At 29.1% G+C, this 18137-nt stretch overlaps 2 protein-coding genes across 2 annotated transcripts; one reads left to right on the forward strand and one right to left on the reverse strand.

Annotated features, from left to right (window-relative positions):
* Window positions 1-978: 978 nt before the first annotated feature.
* On the forward strand, window positions 979-4399 carry LOC101214385 (protein EDS1L). Its single transcript, XM_004138087.3, has 3 exons — window positions 979-1485; window positions 2461-3228; window positions 3479-4399. Exons 1-3 carry the CDS (start codon window positions 1168-1170, stop codon window positions 4217-4219), a joined length of 1827 nt encoding a protein of 608 aa, XP_004138135.1. The 5' UTR covers window positions 979-1167; the 3' UTR covers window positions 4220-4399.
* A 1209-nt stretch (window positions 4400-5608) lies between these two features.
* Window positions 5609-7485, reverse strand: LOC101211244. Its single transcript, XM_004138242.3, has 3 exons — window positions 7180-7485; window positions 6935-6998; window positions 5609-6824 (listed from the first exon to the last, which is right to left on the reverse strand). Exons 1-3 carry the CDS (start codon window positions 7258-7260, stop codon window positions 5920-5922), a joined length of 1050 nt encoding a protein of 349 aa, XP_004138290.2. The 5' UTR covers window positions 7261-7485; the 3' UTR covers window positions 5609-5919.
* Window positions 7486-18137: the final 10652 nt, after the last annotated feature.

Here is an 18137-nt window from a genome sequence, read left to right on the forward strand (position 1 = left end):
TTGTATATTATAATTAGGATAATTATAAATAACAATTTTAAGAATAATGATAACAAAATCTATTGGTAATAACTTCCCACAATTTTTTTTAAATATAACAATCTTAATTATTCCTTTAATTTTAAAATATTAAGTCTATAGAATAAAACTAAACAACTCATTTTAGCACTATACATCAATTTTCAAAAAGTTATATAGTTAGTCACTAATGTTGTAATTTTATCTTTGTTTCAATTTAATTCTTAGTTTCGATTTTCATTAAATACCAATTAATAGACATTAATGTCTATTAATTGATTTAAAATAGTTGTGAAGTGATGATTGAAATTTAGTTTTAATAGTGATACATAAATAATCAAACTTAATTAATCATACTCTTTTAGGATGGAAGGTGAGTATTTAGCTGATGTTAAACCTTAAAATGTAAATCTTGAAAAATCAAAACAAAAACAAAAAAATGACTAAATTTAAACCAAACTTAGAAACTAAATAAAAATTAGATTTAAAGCTTAAAGACCATAATAAAACAAAAGTCAATAAAATTGTAACGGATTAAATTAAAAACAAACTCAAAATAAAAGTCTTGAATATTTAATATTTTGAAAAATGTGGACCAAATAAAAAGTTAACAGAGGTGTAAAAAAGGAAAAAAAATATTTATTCAACTCCGAACCATTAATTTTATCAATTTAGACCTTGTATTTTTACAAAAACATAAATATAAACTTCAAATTTTAATTTAAGTTTTAAATTGATACATTGAAGCAATAATTAATTTAAGATTTAAATTTATACAACATACAAAGTTTTATAATATAAATATTTGTATATGGAAAAAAAAAACCAAAAACTTATTGGTGGAAAAGGAATTATAATTTTAGGAAAAGCAATTCCCGAAGACGCAAACTCTCACATGTGAAAGTGAAACAAACAAACAAAGTTGGAAAGTTCGTAGATATTGAAACTTTGATTCCTTGACAAACCACTTATATTAAATTTCTTGGAAAAGCACTGCCCAATCCAAAACTACTTTTCCAAACGGAAAGACGACAACCAATGATTAACAATTCCATAATATACAATCTTTTGTATCATAAATTATGAAGACCAAGACGTAGACTCAGAGCCAAAAGAGCAGAGAACCATAATCGGAGCTAAGGGAAAAAGATGGCTCACCTGAAGCTTGAAGGCGCCATTAATTTGAAGGAAGATCTCATCGCAACCGCTTGCTCTGCCGCCATTAAAGCTCACAAGCATCCTGAGAAGCCATTTCTTCTTGATAAAACTAGAGATTCCTCCATCATTAGCTTCGCCGGATCTTCGTCGCCGGAAGCCTGGTTCTCTGCTTCCGATTCGTCTTTTGGAGAAACCAAAATCGATACTCAGCTGTTTCCGTCAGTCAGGAGCATCGGCGTCGATGATTATGCCGTCGTCAATTCCGCATTTCTTCGGAGATTCCAGGGGATTTTGGGGAAGCTTAAGGAGGTACCATTACTATTATTTGCCCTAATTTGGTACTTTTTATTCTTCACATTTGCTTTCTTAAGTTATTTATTTACTTTCTTCAATAAATTTTGGCTAATCTAATTATATATTTTAATCTCAAATTTTCTATTTAATAATTTTCCAAAGTATTCTTTTATACTTTTTCTCATTTCAGTTGGAGTAATGATAAGTTTCAAATGCAAACTTAATAAATGCTCTTAATTTGATTCACTTAGGGGAAATGGAGTTCCATGAAAATAATTTTAAGTCCCACAAGGTTTGTTATATACTTACTCGTAGAAGTTTAAGATGATGATAAATTTAGATATTTCATTAAAATTAAAGTTAAAGATGACTCTGCGTTCAAAATTTTAAATAATATGATCTAAATTGAAAAAAAAAAAATCAAGTTTAGAGTGTTAACACTGTTATAAATATTCTATTATAAATTGCAATAAAAAGCATTTTTGTATGGGTAGACTAATAATCGAGTAAGGAAACATGACCTATACAAATATATTTTCAAATTTTAGGATGAAAAAAGAAAAATTATTATAAATAATAAAACTGGAAGTCACTCAAAATATATTTTGATTTATATATTTTGATTCAATCTAAACAGACCATCAATCCAAATAGCCCTCAATAATCACCAAGAGGGTTGCTATATTTTGTATTTGAAAATCGTCTTGAGATAACGAATAGATAACAAGTAGTTTTATTTTAAAAAACAACAATAAATAGGCTTTCTTGAAAAATATAGGACAAAAATTAGATATTTGAAGGTATGAACACAAAAAGTTGAATAAAATTTTGCTTTGACATTTTTGCAATGCTATGATTACAACAAAGATGATTAGGTATCGTACTCCATATTTAGAAATTGCATTATTTCCCTATGCAATTTCAATAAATCCAGGCTTCCAACAAAACCCTATCACTTCTCTTAACTATTGAGGGATTTCGTTTTCTCAGGTTCTGAGAGTGAACAAGTCTGTGGTGTTTACCGGCCACTCAGCCGGAGGTTCGATAGCCATTCTTGCAACCATCTGGCTGTTGGAACAGCAAAGAAACCCAGACTCAAACCCATACACCAACTTCACTCCTACATGTATCACATTTGGATCTCCCCTTGTTGGTAACTTCATTTTCTACCATGCTCTCAAAAGGGAGAAATGGTCCACCCAATTTGTGCACTTTGTCACCAGATACGACATCGTTCCACGAATCCATCTTGCTCCTCTGTCATCCTTACAACCACAACTACAAACCATCCTCAACTGCCTGAACTCGAGATCACTTGGGTCAACAGTGAATGGAAACGTAGCTACCGAATTCTTTATGACGGTGATGAGGAATGCATCGGCTGTGGTAAGCAACGCTGCATGTCGTCTCATGGGAAACACTAACCTTTTGCTAGACACATTGCAAAGCTTTGTGAAATTGAGTCCTTATAGCCCTTTTGGCACATACATTTTCTTCACTGAGAGTGAGAAAGCGGTGGTGGTGACCAACCCAGATGCTGTTTTACAAATACTATTCTATGCTTGTCAGTTGAGCTCTGAGAGCGAATGTGATCACATTGCTCAACAGAGTTTAAAGGCCCATTGGGGTTATGAATCTAAAATGCAGCAAAACTTGGAGCTACTGCATGCCATTCGCCTAGATGAATTGGCTAAGCTGCCATTGTCCTTAACAGGCAGGAACACGGCAATAACTGAAGCATTGAATGAACTTGGCCTAGTAAGTTCTCTAATCTTCTTGCTCTCTCCATCTTTATCTCTCATATTATATTCTTCGACTCCTATACCTAAGAAGACAAATACACATGAAATATAGATACAATAAAATACACCCAATGTTCAATGCACCAAATCACATTATGAAAAGTATCTAAAAGTATCAATACTGATTTTTTGCCTTACCTAAAGGATAAGGTATCCCTAACGGGACTTGGTACAATGAACTCTAACCATCAAATGTGAAATTACAGAGTACAAGAGCTTTATTGAATCTTCGGGCAGCAGGCGCATATGAAGAGCAGAAAACGAGAAATAAAGAAAGGATGGAAGTAAAGAAACAGAATATCGAGGATCATTTGAATTGGCTAGAAGTAGATTACAGAGCTGTTTGTAAGGTTGATGGTTTCGGATACTATGATGTATTTAAACTCCAGAAGGATCCAATAGATTTCCAAGCTAATATCAAGAGACTTGAACTAGCAGGTATATGGGATGAGACTGTAGAAATGCTCAAAAGATACGAGCTCCCAGAGGAATTTGAGGGCGACGATGAATGGATAAAACTCGGAACCAGGTTTCGCCGTCTTGTTGAGCCTCTAGATATTGCTAACTACTATAGACATTCAAAGAATGATGACACTGGTCCTTATCTGATAAAAGGAAGGCCGAAACGTTACAGATTTACACAAAGATGGCTTGAGCATAATAAAAAAATGTCAGATCCTAGTGAAGAATCAACTCTTTGGGCAAAAGTAGAGGAGATCCGTATCAAAACCAAAACCAAAATGTACGCTGAATGTTCAAGAGAAATTATAGAGCTGGAGAGGAAGATGAAGCGATGGATCAATGAGATTGAAGATGATATGTTGTTAAAGAAATCTACCTTCATGGAGTGGTGGAAGACACTTCCTGAGCATCATAGATCACAGTCTTGTATTAAGGATGACATCGAGAGGATGGTGAATGACAACAATGCCACTAACACAATGTAGTCCAACATTAATAAGCCATTGTACTTGAAAAAGACAATGACATTCCAACAGCATCCCTTCTGTTTGTATGAATAATCAGAACTTATTTAAAAAATGTCCCTAATGTAATGAACATGTTCTGAAACAATTTCGCTACCAATTTTATAATAGTGTTGAGGCTATCAACAAGATAATCAACAAGCACTAACCTTGTAAACTCTGACAGAAACGGCCAACCACCTGTGCTGACGGGCAGAGGCCTCGTTCATGGTCCATGGAGATAAACCTTAAGAAAAAAGTACGACAAATATAGAATAGAATAACCATTTAAAACAGCAGACATAAATTTGAGCATGTTTGGAATGACCTTTAAAGAGCTACAGAAGGGGTATCCAAGCACTAAGATAATCAATCCAAACTCCATGAATCCAATCTCCAATCTGTTCATTTACAGAAATTGTAATAGTTTCCAATAGAGACCACCAATCAACAATCAATATTTTCTAAATAACTTGCACCGAGTAAGTCAATATCAATAGCAAATGAGTAGAGTAGGACCTCATTGAAAGGAAGGAAGATCACCAATGGCCTAATGAATACATGATGTACAAGCTCAAATGGTGAACGTTATTCCTGTGAAGGATCAACCAATTACATAAACTATGAGAAACTCGTCGTCCATGTCCTGCCCTGCCACTGCCAGTGAAGTACAGACGAATGGTCTGACCAAAATCGACGTTGCATTTTCACCATCCAAGGAAAACTGCCGGCTAAATCACTGTCTTTCAAGCTTAGATCACAGTTTCTTTATTGTCTCTTTCATGGAGACAAACATTTTTTTAAGAACTGTTTTATTCAATTTGAAAAGTCATATGTAAAGACACATATGAGAGACACAGGAGTCCATCTTTAAAGCATAAGAAGCATCATAAAAAGGAACACCCACCCCCACCACACACAAACACACGAAATCTCTTCCAATAAGAAGAATCAAGGCAAAGGTAAGGCTGCAAAGTTAAAACAGGCCAAAACCAAAAAGTTAAAATAAGGGGTTTCCAATCATTGGACATTAAAGAGTCATTTTAAATGACGAAGATGTGTTAAGATGTATCAAACTATAGATTCTTCAATATCAAACCATGCTCACTGTTAACTCTTGAGAAAATGTTATTTTACATGTATGTTGCATTCAAGGTACACAGTCATAAAAACCTAATTAGCCTATATGTCTAAACTCTAAAAAGCAACACAAATTGAGATTTACTTAGGCTGATTTCAAACTTCTTATCCCAAAATAAACAAGCAAAAAGACTTATGTAACATACAATTTATTGGCAAATACATGAACTCAGACAGACAGAGGAACGTGATAAGTAGAACAGTTTCAGCATATATGCAAATACAAATAAATAAGTGGAAAAACCAAACGTTGTTTCATTATTCCATGTATTCATTTCTATACCACCTCGTCTATTCACATATTAAGTACGAAATAGGTCCTCTACATTGGCAAATGTACGATAAGATAAGAACCACACTCATGTACGAAACAGTTCAGTTTAAAGGTTCTCAATCTCATAACCATACTTCAACACCCAAATGCCACTTCTATTACTATGAAAATCAGAGCCCAAGACTAGCATAATACCCAAGACGCAGGAACAAAAGGAAAAAAAAAAGTGAGACCAGACGTACATTAACTCACAGAAACTGAACACTACCTAAGACCTTGAAATCATGCTACAAGAACGAGCCAATGGTAACGTTGGGCTGCCAGCAAGTACGTTTGTTTCATTGTCGGCAGGATCACGATCATATGGCTTTCTGCAGCCAGGACAGCGCCCATCCTCTTCAAGAATCCTCTTATGACAGAAAAGGCATAGTCGAAATCCACAGAAACAAGGTAAAAAACTTGAGTCTGTAAGGTCCAAGTCTTCAAAGCAAATTGGACAAGATGTAGGCACAGGAATAACACCACCACAGGCCCAAGAGACCCCTCCACATCCAAAACGCCGATCTGTAGTCGGTAAACTAAGCTGTTTTGATAACGTGGGCAAACTCTGAGGACGAAAGGCATCATCAGGCCTCCATGCTCGGCAATTCATCGAAGCCCTCTGCACTATTCTCCCACGCTCAACACTCGAGTCACCATCTCCTACGCCCAACTCGTTTCTTCTGTCTCCACAAGAATCCAATTGAGAAATAACATTGCCTCTGGGGGAAGACTCTGAACATTGATCATGTTGCTTGTCAGTGGCGGCTAGGGCATCGGCAATAGCCTCCCAATCATCCAAGCAGTCATCATCTCCTTCTTCTTCTTCCTCCTCCTCCGTTATACTCCCTGAGCGACAGCCACTAGAGCTGCTACGGCAGCTACTACTACTGCTACTCCCAGTAAAATGAGGACCCGAATCATTTCCACCCAATATACTACTGCCAAGACTAGGGGGGCTATTAGACGGTGAGTCCGAATAATCGCTATGGTGGTGGACCGATCTGTCATTCTCTTCTCCTATTTCCCTCATATTTATTTTTTCAGAGGAAAGGTCATCATCTTTCCTCGTTTTAATAACCACTGAATCCAGCCGATTGTCTTCCTCGTTCCATTTTTTGTTCTTTACAGCACCTATCACTCGTGAACCCAAATCGATTAAAAACAAATTCCCACATGCATCAATCCCGTTTCATAAACATCTTCAATCAAACAACAAATTCAAACATAATTAATGGTTATACCTCGAGAAAGCCATTGTTCCCGACGAACGTCAAGCTTGGATTGCTTCAATTTTGAATTCCTAACCTGAAACCCCCAAAACAAAAACAATCACAACAAATTACAAGAAACAAAAACAAAAACAATAAAATATCAACAAAAACAAACTCTACATCATTAAAATCAAAAGAGAAAAAAAATGAGAAGATTTACGTTTGAACAAAGAGAGAGAAAGAGAGAGAGAGAGAGAGAGAGAGAGAGTCCTCACCCTCTTCTTCTTGGGCAGGGGCAAATCCCGAGCGTTGGGTGCCAAAGAAATTGAAGCATTGGCGATCGAATCAGTAACCATGATTGAAGAGTTGAAATCGAATTGAAGGAAGAAGAACGATGAGAAGAAACCCTAATTTGTGTGGATATTTTTTTCCGGGAGAGAGAAAAAATGGTTCGGGGGAGAGAAAGGGAGAGAGAAAGAGAATGGATAACGGAAACTCCTCTGCTTCGCTCGCTCTTTTCCACAGACTAGGAAAAAAACAGAGGGCCGAGATTTCATTTAAATACCAACTAATTTACCATAATATCCCTCTTCTTTTCCTAAATTTTCGTTCTTACCCACTCATCCCCTCCCCTTCATATTGGCTTTATATTGAAGGGCGAAACATCCTGCCTTCGTGTGCTTCCCCAAAGAGACGATTTAAACGATGACGTTTTCCATTCCATTTGATTTGGGCCATTTCTTGGGCCGAAAAAACCCCCAACAACTTCGGCCCTTTAAGGGAAATTGAGAGGGGGAGGGAGGTTAGGTTTGTTTGGTATGTTAATGTGATCCATTTTCTTCCTCCTTTCCGATCTAGGTTTTGAGGGTCCAACTCTGTTTTTAGAGGACGATTCACTTAAAAACTAACTTTTTTTTTTTATTGCTTAAAGTAAGAGATTGAAATCATTGAAGCTCATTCAGAAGAATGATCAAGTTGAGCTTTATCTTATCCAGTAACGTATTTGTCTGAAACTCTTTGGAAGAGTTTGTAAGATAAATCTAACCTGATTAGTCTGATTAATGCGTTCACCTTTTACTTCAACGATGTTGAATTGCATCATCATGTCTAAGACATGTTCTCTAACAATTGTATCTTCCTTCATTCGCTTTGTGTAAATATATTTTATTACTTAATGTCTTAGGGAGTATGACTGTTGTTCGAACATCTCCCTCAACAAGTTCATAATCGCTTTAGTTGTGGCTAATGTCACACCTCGTCTCGCACGCGTTCTTAAATTTATCGTGCAAAACAAAACGTGACTTAAGCAATATAGAAAAATGAACTAAAATATTTATAAAATATAATAAAATTATAGAATCCATCAAAAATAACATTGATAGAATAAAAAATTGACCGTGTATGATAAATCCAAACTTTTACTATATTTTGAATCATTTTAGTCTATCTAAAAATGTTCCAACTGTGAATATGTATTTGATACACTTGTTTTTAAAATATACTTAAAAAAAGGGTATATTTTAGAAAACAATAAAACCACGTTTTATTTTTTAAAAAAAAATATTAGAGAACACAAAACACAACATTTATAAAGAAAACATAAATAGATTTTAATCAAATAAATATTTTCAACATTTTCAAATTTACAGTCAAACACAATTAAAAAAAATGAATTCAAATCTAAAGTTTTTAAATTACAACCAAACAAAGATGTTTTTAGATATGGTAAAAATGAGAAATTTATTGTCATAAAAAATTATTTCCAAAGTAAAAAAATTGAACTAACAACCAAATCCAACCTTTATTTTTCATTTTTTTAAAGTAAGAATACTCTAATTAATTGGAACGTATAATGTAAGGACTCAAAAGGAGAAAAATAGTACCTTAGATATATATTTTTAAAAAATACATTAATCTAAGAAAGTACCTTAATTATATTTTTATTATACATAAAAAAACATTAATTTGAGAATTGGGTTTTTTATTTTTTATTTTTTAAAAAAAAACCTAAAATTAGGTTTTCTTACTTGGAGAAAATGGAATCTAATATTGGGGGGAATTTCCAACAATATGTTATGACCACAAGTTTCCTTCTTTCCATTTTAATATATCTTTTCTAATATAAAAATATTTTTTTCTTAATAGAAAAATACAAACTAATTTAGTAAAATCATATCAAATGACGAAAACTTTGAAAAAAAAATAGCTCATAGTACCAATTTTTTGGCATATTACAAATATGACAAAACTAGTGATATCAGTAATCATAGGGCTAACAAAGAGTCGTCAGTTTTAAATTTGTTATTTTTGCAAATTTAGAAAATGTTGTGACATGGACTCTATTATTATAATTTCTTTTTGCTAATTTTACAAAAGCCCCAACGATTTACACAAAAACCACTAAAAGACAAAAACTCATTATAATTATTTTATGATTTTGTCATAAAGTGTAAATAGTTTATCTATTTTATCGTTTTATTTACTATTTCCCATAAAGGTAAAATTCTGATAATTTTTTTTTCTTTTTCAAGTAGGCTATATTTGTTAACATATAAGTGAATATTTATTAGTCCTTAGGGAGGGTAGTGGTTAGGTAAAATCAAATTTGTGTTGAGTTTGGCCAATTTGTATTAATTTTCCTTAGTCCCACACCAACAGGGTATGAAAGTAATTTAACAACAAAAATAAAAACACGGAGAAAAAATGATTTTTTAACGGTAAATTATCATTGAGTTATGCTTACTATTAATATAATAATTGTTTGTACGTGGTATTCAAAATCTCAAATTTCTAATTTCTTTTAGATGGAACTTGCCATTTAAAGTAGTTATAATATTAAGATAAAATTAAGAGTTTCTATTATCTATAAGAAAAAAAAAATCAAAAAATAGTCCTAAAAAGAAAAAAAAAATCATTACATTTGATTTTTTTTTTTACTTTTGACAGTTTTCCATAAAATTTATATACTCTACGTTAGTTTGGGATTTTTTACTATTATTTTCTTGTGAAAAGTTAGTCATTTGATCCTCACAATCGTTAAATTGAAAATAAGCTCTCGAAATATTTTTCTTAATTTTTGAGACATTCACAGTGACTAGTCCAGATGAGTGTGTTTATGTGTTGGTAAGACTAGAGATTTTTACAAGTTGTTTATAAGAAAAGTACATTTTTGTTTAATAACACGAGTGAAAAATTAAATATCTATGATCTAATCACTTCTTTGTAATAGTTTAACGGTTCAAGTTGGGGTTTAGTTTATAATTTATTTTTAAACAGTTGATTGTAAAAATTTGTATTAGTTGAATTATGCTCACATTGATAGATTTATGTATTTAACTCTTTTTGATTTTGTTGGTTTTATTCATGTATTAATATGTGGATTTTGTTTAATTTATTTGTGACGTATCATTTCACCATTTACTCTCTATTCTTCTAGGGTATATGATTCAATTCAATAAAGCTAAAAGCATAGTGTTATGATTGACTCACTCATGTGCTGACTAAACTAAAGGTGAAAATATTTTTTTATTTTCTAAAAATGATCAAAGACCTATCTAACTAAAAGGTCGTATAACTATCGACACATAACCCTATTTCAATAGGTACGACGTTGTACTTTAGATCTTAAGCTTGGAGATTTCGATTTCCAATTCTATCGTATTGTTAATCTATATTTCAAATATTGTTTAAATGTCCTTCTAAACAATAGAATTTTAAAATTAATTAAAATTACTCTTAATTGATCACAAGTTATCACATAGAAAGTAAGAGACGATAAATGAAAACGTTATTAAATGGACCCTAAATTTCAAAGTTTTTTTTGTTAAAAAAAAAAGGATTGAACTAACATTAAGATTTATTTACAAATATGCCTATAAATATATATATATACACGTATATATACGAGATTTGAATTTTGTACTTAATAGATCAATGAATCGTGAAAATACTCTTAGCTTAATTAGTATGATCTTTCTTTATATATAAATGAGAGTTTCGAATCTCTTAATTCTACCATTGTTGTACTAATATATATATATATAACATTTTAACTTCATTTTTTGTTTTCAATGAGTCTTCGAAATTTTGAATCGTATCTTATAAGTCTATTTATATCCATATTTTTTAAAACATACATTCACATAATTTGTTAGAGGTAAAATTGAAAAAGTTAAGTTGTTTGTTGGTAGAGAACTTGAAAACATACATTTTAAACAAAATGGATTAAATGAAAACATAATTCTACTTTACCAGAAACATATTTGATAGCAAATTAAAAAATTGAATTGTAATTTAAATGATTGTAAATTCGTTGTATTTGGTTACTTTAAAATAATTTAGTATTAATTTATTTACGAGCATATATTTTGTTAAAATAAAGTTTGTATTATTATTATTATTATATTTTGTTAAATTTGTTAAAACGAATTATCCACATTTCATAGAAAAAATTCATACAAAAATTAATTACGCCTCATTTTTATTTGAACAGTAAATATTTTGTTTATTTTCTGTTTTTGACATTTTCTATATGTATACGAAGAATCGTAAAAAATAACAAAGTTAACAAAATGTTTTGTAAAATAAAATAATAAATTAAAATAAATATATAGCAAATTTCATATCCTATGAGAGATAGATATTGATAGGTGCTGATATGTTTCTGTTACTAACATCGATAGACAATAATGAAAGTTTACGGGTTTCTATGAATATCTGCTAAACTTTGCTATATTTTATAAATATTTTAAAGGACATTTTCAAATACAGTAAAATAAATTAAAATATTTAAAAACTATAACAAAATTTTGAATTCTATCCATGATAGAAACTAATAATCTTCTATCATTAATTGTCTATCAATAGCACAAACATATAAGTTTCTATCAATATTTATCTCCAATAGAATCTAAAATTTTGCTATATTTTAAAAATATTTTGTCAAATTTATCATTTTTTGATAAATTTTATTTATTTTACTATATTTGTAAATGACTCACACACATATATATATATATGAGAAATTACATTAGATGAAAAAAATTTGAAAAAAAATGGCTCCTAACACTTCTTATTTATATATTGTAAATTTAGTAAATATGATGGTAATCAAACGATAATATGATACGATCATAATTTAGTTTTAGATCTTCTATTTTTACATTTTTAAAAATATAAATTACATAGGCTCTATTAACATTTTTTTTTTTTTTACTATTTTTGCAAACTCGCTCGGCGTGTTATATATATTAAAAAGAAATTTGATGGAGAACGGTACACCTGAAAGCTGAAACGTGGAGCCCTCCACGTGGCGTGATGGGCCTAAAAAGTTCCAAAAGAGAATTCCACAAAAATCCCATACTATCGTATTATTTTTCCAATGTCGTCATCTTAATATATCTACACCTATAGTTACTTTTAAATTTGTTTTTTCTTTTCACAAAATTACTTTTAAATTTATATTTTGTAAATCTCAAATTACATTTTGTACATTTTTTTCAAGTTTACATATTGTTAATTAATCTTGGCATCTATTTTTTTTAATGGAGATCTACAATTAAGTCGCAATAAAAACTATATTATCGATAAATATCATCATTAAAATGCATAGTATAAAAATATACTATATATGTAGTCGGAATGAATATTAAAATTCATAATTTAGTTAGTGTCATTTGATTTATCAAAATTTGAATCTCAATAATTAGTGGAGGAAGAGAATATAATTTAAATTAGCTAACTTATATATTTTCCAACTGGTGATCGTAATTTGTATAAACTTAATTTGAGTTATATTTAGTTTAGTATACTCTTTAAAATTTAGTGATCAAAAGAATAGATTCACGTGGTACTATCGTCCTAGAATGGAAAATGGGTCATCATTCCTTAAGAAAAAAAGAAAATTTGTTAGATTGAAGATGAGATGAGGTACACCAAAATTTATACATTGTTATTAAGTTGTAACCATATCTCGACTTCACGCATTAACTTAAGCACTAAAGAATATTTTGCAAAAACTATAAGAATTTTTTATCTTCGACGATAGCTTTTTCTGTCCACGTAATAAAAAATGTCAAGAGAGCTATTATTCTACAGACATTTTTTCAATGCGTGGGCATAACATCACTTCTACTGACGACAATCTACACACATTAGCAAAAAATTGTGTGGTTAATTCTAGTGAAAATATTAGATTGAGTTTCTATCGACACTTATTTTAGTTTCTAATTAACCACGCATCTGTATTGACAAAGACCACAATTCTTGTAGTGAAAGTACTACCACATTGATATTTATGCATAGTGTATTGAACATATGCTACGATAACAAAGGAAGTTTAAAGGCGAGAAACACACGACAAGTCAAATGATTTAGAAAAATCAAGATTAAGATTCAGAACAAAAGTTTGTCGAAATTTTGTTCGAAAAACGACATTTGAAGGGCGAGAAAAAGCTTTCCCATGACGAAATATAGGAATATGAAGCATTCGAATTTGTATGATAGTTACGTATGGATGGGTATCAAAAATTATTTGTTGGCACCCCACACGTTATATGTCGCACTACATGTTAAGAAATAAGCATATACATTCTCTCTTTCCTTGCAAGATAAACAATAAATTCAATGTACTATAGATTTAGAGAGAAAGAGATCTCTCCCTCTCTATATATATGGAATATATATTAAGGTGAGCTACAATTTTCTTGGTTGGATGTACTCTCATATTCACTCTAATAAAAGCCATTGTCCCAATTTGACCATGATTTTGGATGATGACTTCTTAACTCTACCCACATTTTAAACAATTTCATTAGTTTAATTATATTATAATCTATATGATTGAATAATCTTCTATGATTGTATTATTGACTATAATAATAATAATGATAAATAGGTAAATATATATATATATATATATATATATATATATATATATATTATTATTGGATGAATATCGATCGATCGAAGTTGAATTTCAGCTAAACTGCTATTGAACTGACTATAATCGATGAATGATGATATTGGTTGATTTAAATCGATTTAAGCATATAAAATCATTTGTTTAGAATTGCTATCAGTTTGAACTTTTCTCGAATGGACCGGTGAAGAAAAAAAATGGTAGAATATAAAGTTGTAGGAGTTTTAAATCATCTTCTAAATACTTTATATACTAAAAGCAACCAAAGGAAAATTAAAGTTAATATTTTAGTTTTAAAATTTAGTGAAATATTAAAGAAGATTATTAGGAGTGATTCACTTCTCAACAAATTTTGAAATCATTATAAACTTAGTTTTTTCTTTATCCGAAATTAATTAATTTCTAGTGATTAATGATACATTATAAATGATTTTTAAGTACGACAAAAACCATTTTCATTCATTTCAAAATTACTTCATCTTCTCATTTTTATTATAAATGATATTTTTAACACATAGGTTGAAGGGATGAAAAATGTTTATATGTATAATTTTTATTAAAAAAAAAAACAACAATATTTACACTTTCAAACAAAAATCTAATTCTAATAGATTTTTTTTTTTTTGTTTTTCTACTAAGGGTTAGGATATATGTATATTTCTATTTAAGAAAAAACCAAAAAATAGAAAGAAAAAAAAGATATTCAAAATCCCTTTCCCATTTCAACCGACAAAGAAGACTGATAAATTAAGGCCGTCGAGTTTGGGGTCAACAAAATTTGAGGTCATTAATGACTTTTGTGGTTCCCTAATTAAATTGTGTTGTGAGTTGGGACACCTCAACTTAAATTAACTATTCTTATCACCACTATTATTATTATTAAAGACATTTTTAAAAATAACAAAATAAATTAAAATATTTACCAGCTATAGTAAAATTTTAAATTTTATCAATGATAGTCTTCTATCACAATAGCATATCAATGACTGTCGATGGTAGAATTTGCTATAGGTTGTAAAATCTACTATTTTTAAAAATTTCCTTTATAATTAACTATTCTTATTACTAATAAGAATAAATTTTAAAAATAAAAGATTTGACAAACTATCTACGGTCTATAGCAAAATTTTAATCTCAAAGTATTCATGTCTTTTTTATTGTAAGATGTAAGTACTTTTCAGAAATGTAAATTCTCCATAATAATATTATTAGTATTAGAGGTATTTTTTAAAATAGAAAAATAAATTAAAATATTTACAAACTATAGCAAAATTTTCGATTATATCAATGATAGTCTTCTATCACTATAACATATCAATGACTATCGGTGAAAGAATTTTCTATAAGTTGTAAATATTTTGTAAAATTTGCTACTTTTGAAATTTTATCTTATTATTATTCACTCTTCTAATTTTAATTTTAAAATTCCAATACTCTTTTTTGAAAAAATGGAAACTATTCATGAAAAAAAAAACCACTAAAAAATATTACATTTAGTTGATTTTTTATAAAATATAAATAGTTTGTTCATAAGAAAATTACATCAAATGACAAGAATATTATAAAAAAAAAATAGCTCTGACACCAACTTTTTGCACATTGTGAATATTAAACGATAATCATAAGACTATTGGAGAGCTATCAAACAGTAATCACAAGACTATTAGAGGACATCACTTTTAAATTTGCCACTTTTACAAATGTAAGAAACGTCGTTACATCATAATTTTTTTTCATTTTACTGATTTTGACAAATTTCCTAAAAAAAATATATCAAAAACATAAAAAGTGGAAATAAACAACAATTTATAGAGAAAACAAAGTTTTTTTAGGAAAAAAAACTAGAGGAATAAACCCTAAAGTTAGAATAATCGAAAATAAAAAGTATAAATCAATAATGATAGAGACGAAAAAAAACTAAACTTTTCACATGATTTTAAAGACAAAATAAAAAGAAATGAGAGAATATATATTTTTCTTAACTTGAAATGATAGTCAATTTTTTTATAAAAAAATCAAAATATCCCACAAACATTAAAAAAAAAAAAAGACAAAAGACTTAAAAAGAGTGAATTTTTAAATTAATGTATTTGAAATCATGATCCATTAGAAACATTTTATTAATTACTCGAAACGAAGATAACAAGAGAGAAACCTCACCCATCTCTTTTGAGATAGAATACTCTCTAATTATCATGAAGTTGACTAGCCCACACCAAAAGACGAGTCTCATCCCTTTCATAACACACAACACAAGCACCACACAAAAGACTCAACGCCAACAAACGAAATCGAAGCAAAAGACTACGCACAAACTAAAAGAGCTCGTACATATGATAAGGTGAAAAAAAAAACATTCCCTTTAATAAAAGAAAATTGTTAAAAACAGGATGCTAACACTATTTGTCATTCATAACCGGAAATTAAACAATTGAATTTATAAGATATTAGAAAAGAAAAATCAATATTGCAACACAATAATAATTATAATTCATTTTAATTTTAGGAATATGATTTTTGAGATAAATTTGTTGAACCAAAATTGAAAAGAAAACCATTAGTTGAGGTACCAACTACACTCATGTTTTTATGTGTAAAATCATTTGAACTAAAGCATATATATATATATTACACAAACACAAGAGAAAGGTAAAGAGGAATACAAATCAAATATTTTTCTCACCTACCACACCACTTTTGCATTTTCTTCTCACCTCACTAACAACAAATCCATTTTGCCTTCAAAAAATAAAAATATTACACATCATACCAAGAAAAATAAATTAGGAGTTTTGTGTTTTTATTGTATAATAATTATAAGTTTAGTTGTTAAATAATAATCTAAACTTTTAAAATGAGTTATAAATTTACAATTTTCTTAATATATTATGGAGTATTGATTCTCACATACCCAAACATTTATTGTTTGTTTTTTCCTTTTTTTTTTCTCAACTATTTAAAAGAGAGATTTTTAAATATAGCAAATAAATTAAGTTATAGCAAAATCATCAAATTTTCTGTAAATTATTGGAGTTTTTTTTTTTTTTTTTACTATTTTGTAAATAGTTTCAATTTTTACTATTTATCACAATTCTTCTACTTAATATAAATATAGGGCAGGACACAAATTTATTCACCATTTTATAAAGAAAAAATAAAATTTTAAAATTTTAAAAAAAATTATTTGAAATTTGGTAAAAAAAATTAATTCAGGAAAAATTGAAAAAATAGATTCAATTTTCAAACATAGAAAATCAAATAAGACTTATAACTAAAGGGTCAATCACCAACCAGAGTATTATTCTTCAAAACTTGGTTTGATTTTATAATATGGGTAGAAAGTTAAATTTAAAAATGAAAGTTGGGTTTATAAACTTCATTTTTAAAATTAATAAAAAAAGTATTAATGTCAAATTAATTACCAAATGGAACTTTATTAAACATGTTTTTTTTTTTTTAATATTTAAACATAATTTTCAAAGTTGACCCTAAAAATAAAAGAGAATTATGGGTTCTACTTTGTGTTTAAAAAAATGTTAAAAAAAGTGAACCTATTAAATAATTGTGTATTGTTTTTTTAGAAAAGAAAGTAAAAGAATAAATGAAGATAGGGATACATACTTTTATTAACTCATCACTTTAAAAACAAATCCTTAGTATTAGCATCTAAAAAAGGTCAATTATTCTAAATAAACCTATGATGTTGAAATGATATAATTAGAGATTGAAATTTGTTGTAGTTACTTTTTTAATTAATTAATTAATTAATTTGTTTTTTTTTTAAATTCTAAAGGATGATAGTGAAAGGAAAACTGAATCGAAAGATGGAGTGAATTGGGAGGAAGATTTAAGCGGAAATTTTTTGTCTTAAATATCTACAACTGTAGTAAAATACCACAATTTATCACATGACAAACGATCAAGACAAAATATTATTAGCTGTAACACAGATAGACGATAATGATCTATTTGATATTTTGTGGTCTATATTGAGATATTTTGTTATATTTTATAAATATTTTAGTTTATTTTTGAATATCTGAAAATGATTTGGAAGGAATAACAAAGGGTGGTTTGGTAACTAGGGATTAATTAATTAAAACATTAATTAAGGTTATGATTTCTTCAGCTTTTTCTTAAGGTTCATTTTATAAAGGGCTCGATTTTGCTCCCACTCATTTCATTTTAGCTTAAATTGCAAATCACCTTATTAATTAATTTAATATATATATAAACATGCTTTAACTCATTCAAATGATTTGTTCTAAAAAATATATATATTTATTATTTATATATGTATATATATATTTTAAT

The sequence above is a fragment of the Cucumis sativus genome, chromosome 1 (assembly GCF_000004075.3).
Source record: "Cucumis sativus cultivar 9930 chromosome 1, Cucumber_9930_V3, whole genome shotgun sequence".
In the NCBI taxonomy this organism is placed as follows: Eukaryota; Viridiplantae; Streptophyta; class Magnoliopsida; order Cucurbitales; family Cucurbitaceae; genus Cucumis; species Cucumis sativus.

Excerpts from the sequence above, each read along its gene's own strand:
- LOC101214385 (XM_004138087.3), top strand. The coding sequence starts at position 1,168 with ATGGCTCACCTGAAGCTTGAAGGCGCCATTAATTTGAAGGAAGATCTC. Across the intron at positions 1,486-2,460 it reads TTTTGGGGAAGCTTAAGGAG|GTTCTGAGAGTGAACAAGTC; the intron begins GTACCATTACTA and ends TCGTTTTCTCAG. Across the intron at positions 3,229-3,478 it reads CATTGAATGAACTTGGCCTA|AGTACAAGAGCTTTATTGAA; the intron begins GTAAGTTCTCTA and ends GTGAAATTACAG.
- LOC101211244 (XM_004138242.3), bottom strand. The coding sequence starts at position 7,260 with ATGGTTACTGATTCGATCGCCAATGCTTCAATTTCTTTGGCACCCAAC. Across the intron at positions 6,999-7,179 it reads CCCTGCCCAAGAAGAAGAGG|GTTAGGAATTCAAAATTGAA; the intron begins GTGAGGACTCTC and ends TGGGGGTTTCAG. Across the intron at positions 6,825-6,934 it reads GGAACAATGGCTTTCTCGAG|GTGCTGTAAAGAACAAAAAA; the intron begins GTATAACCATTA and ends CACGAGTGATAG.